This window comes from Carlito syrichta, unplaced genomic scaffold (genome assembly GCF_000164805.1).
Source record: "Carlito syrichta isolate Samal-C Ts95f unplaced genomic scaffold, Tarsius_syrichta-2.0.1 Scaffold303374, whole genome shotgun sequence".
Taxonomy (NCBI): Eukaryota; Metazoa; Chordata; class Mammalia; order Primates; family Tarsiidae; genus Carlito; species Carlito syrichta.
This window is the reverse complement of record NW_007247470.1, coordinates 73326-75489: the sequence shown is the minus strand read 5'-3', so window position 1 is coordinate 75489 and position 2164 is coordinate 73326. Positions and strand designations below refer to the sequence as shown.

Genomic DNA, 2164 nt, shown 5'->3' with positions numbered 1-2164 from the left:
CAACTGGCATCACTAAAATCTGAATGTTAATGCTAAGTGCCTATGAAAGTCCCCAAAAGTTCTTGCTATTGTTATTTCTGCATTTTGCCAGAACATGCTGGAAAGTGCACTCTCAGCCTTTGGCAAACCTGCACAAAGCGATGTGGGTAATCACACTTGTCTTGTAGAAGTTTTATGGATTGACTACTTATCCATACTACTATTCCATCATTGCTTTTTCCCTAGTGGAATTGTACAAGTAATGGTTGAAATGTAGAAAATTCTGAAAGGAGAAACCGCCCTTCCTTGTAAATGTTTACCTTTTAGAGAGTGACAGTTGCAAGGCCAACAAATCGGATTAAAATTCTTCTGAAATCTGCATTGCCAGAATCATATCTATGCAGGATTTCATCATGGGAAATGGCTATTACCACTTGGTGGCCACTCTGTTGCTGGTCATGAATCCTGAGAGGACGAAATCAATGCAGGATTCCTGCAGTAATTGCCCGGCTGGTGAGTACCACAGTCACACGTGCATTTGATCAGGTCTGTTGGAAACATGGTTCAGTCAGTCCAGTAGTCAGGGTTCATGAGTTCCCCTCTAATCATCTTTTATTCCTTCCTTTACACGTATGTGTTGGATGCTACATATTAGCTGTGTGACCATATCCCGTGGCTCCGTGATGTCATCCGGGATGATCAGAGAACCTACCTCACAGGCTGGCTGAGGGGATCGCAGGAGGGGTGTGTAAAATCCTCAAACAATGTTAGTTTGGCATGTAAGGTTTTGTGCTCAGACTGGGGGCACAGCAGGGAATGAGCAGGTGGCAGAGAGCTTAACAGAGTGGGGCAAAAGCCAGTCACATTCACTTTTCAGCATAGCTGTGGGAGGACACTGACCTCTTGGATCAACGGAGAGAATCTGTTTCATTTAACAGATAAAGTCAAGTCTTTTCTTTCTGCTGATGTATTTGTTACAATATCTGTATTTTGTTATTACTAATTCTGTGATTACACCAAGGGTAGTCTGGCAAGTGCACAATTTTAAAAAGTCAATCTGAAGAATGCCCATCACTGTGGCGTGTAGAAAATGAATCATTCTTTATACTCTGGTTTCCTGGTAAACATCACAATGCCTTTGGTGACGCTTGTGCATTGTCAGACATGTGCAGCCAGTATCTGCCTTCCTTAGGTACCTTCTGTGGGAAGAACAACAATTCGATTTGCATCCCCTGCCCTTCAAATAGTTTCTCCAGCACGAGTGGACAGAGGCACTGCAACATATGCAAGCAATGTGTAGGTAGGCTATCAAAGACATTTTCTTCATCCAGAGGCTGTTGAAAGACAAGCTTTTATTTCCTATTTACTGATTGATCTCTACTGAAAATCTTAAGTGTCAAAGACACTGAGTCCTCTGGGTCAATGGGCAGACCCAGTATTTCTTCGTGGGTTGAGATTTTTTTGGTTTTGTTTTTGTTTAAGTCGGAGTCTCACCCTGTCGCCCAGGCTGGAGTGCAGTGGCACACTCACGGCCTCCGCAGCCACAACCCACCGGGCTCAGATGGGTCCTTCCACCTCAGCCTTCCAAGTAGCTGAAACTACAGACATGCGCCATCACACCTGGCTACATTTTTGGTTTATTGTAGTGACAGTCTCATCAAGTTGCCCAGGCTGGTCTCAAACCCAGGAGCTTAGGCAATCATCTCGCCTTCACCTCCCAAAGTGCTGGGATTACAGGCATGAGCCACCGTGCCCGACGTGGATTGAGTTTTTAAAATTTTTATGTTTTGTAGAGATGAGGTCTTGCAGCCTAGGCAACATAGTGAGACCATGTCTCCACAAAAAGTAAAAAAATTTGCTGAGCATAGTGTAATGTGCCCACAGTCCCAGCTATTCGGGAGGCTGAGGTGGATGGTCCAGGATGTCGAGGTTATGGTGAGCTGTGATTGGGCCATGGCACTCCAGTCTGGGTTACAGAGTGAGACCTCAATAAAAAATGAAAAAAAGAAAGATGGGTCTTCCTATGTTGCCCAAGCTGGTCTCAACTCCAGGCCTCAAATGACCCTCTAGCCTTGGCTTCCCAAAGCACTGAGATTACAAGCAAGCGCCACTGTGCCTTCTGAGCTTTTTATTTTTTCTTTTGAGTTGGAGTCTCACTCTGTCGCCCAGACTGGAGTGCAGTGGC

The 2164-nt window shown here is 45.0% G+C and overlaps 1 protein-coding gene across 1 annotated transcript in view; it reads left to right on the top strand.

The window, feature by feature from the left end:
- Positions 1–392: 392 nt before the first annotated feature.
- The window catches only part of TNFRSF9 (TNF receptor superfamily member 9), an 18407-nt gene continuing 16635 nt past the window's right edge, over positions 393–2164 (top strand). Inside the window, exons 1-2 of the mRNA XM_008058510.1 lie at positions 393–492; positions 1172–1279. Coding sequence (XP_008056701.1) covers positions 393–492; positions 1172–1279 — 208 coding nt within the window. The remainder of the gene's footprint in view (positions 493–1171; positions 1280–2164) is intronic.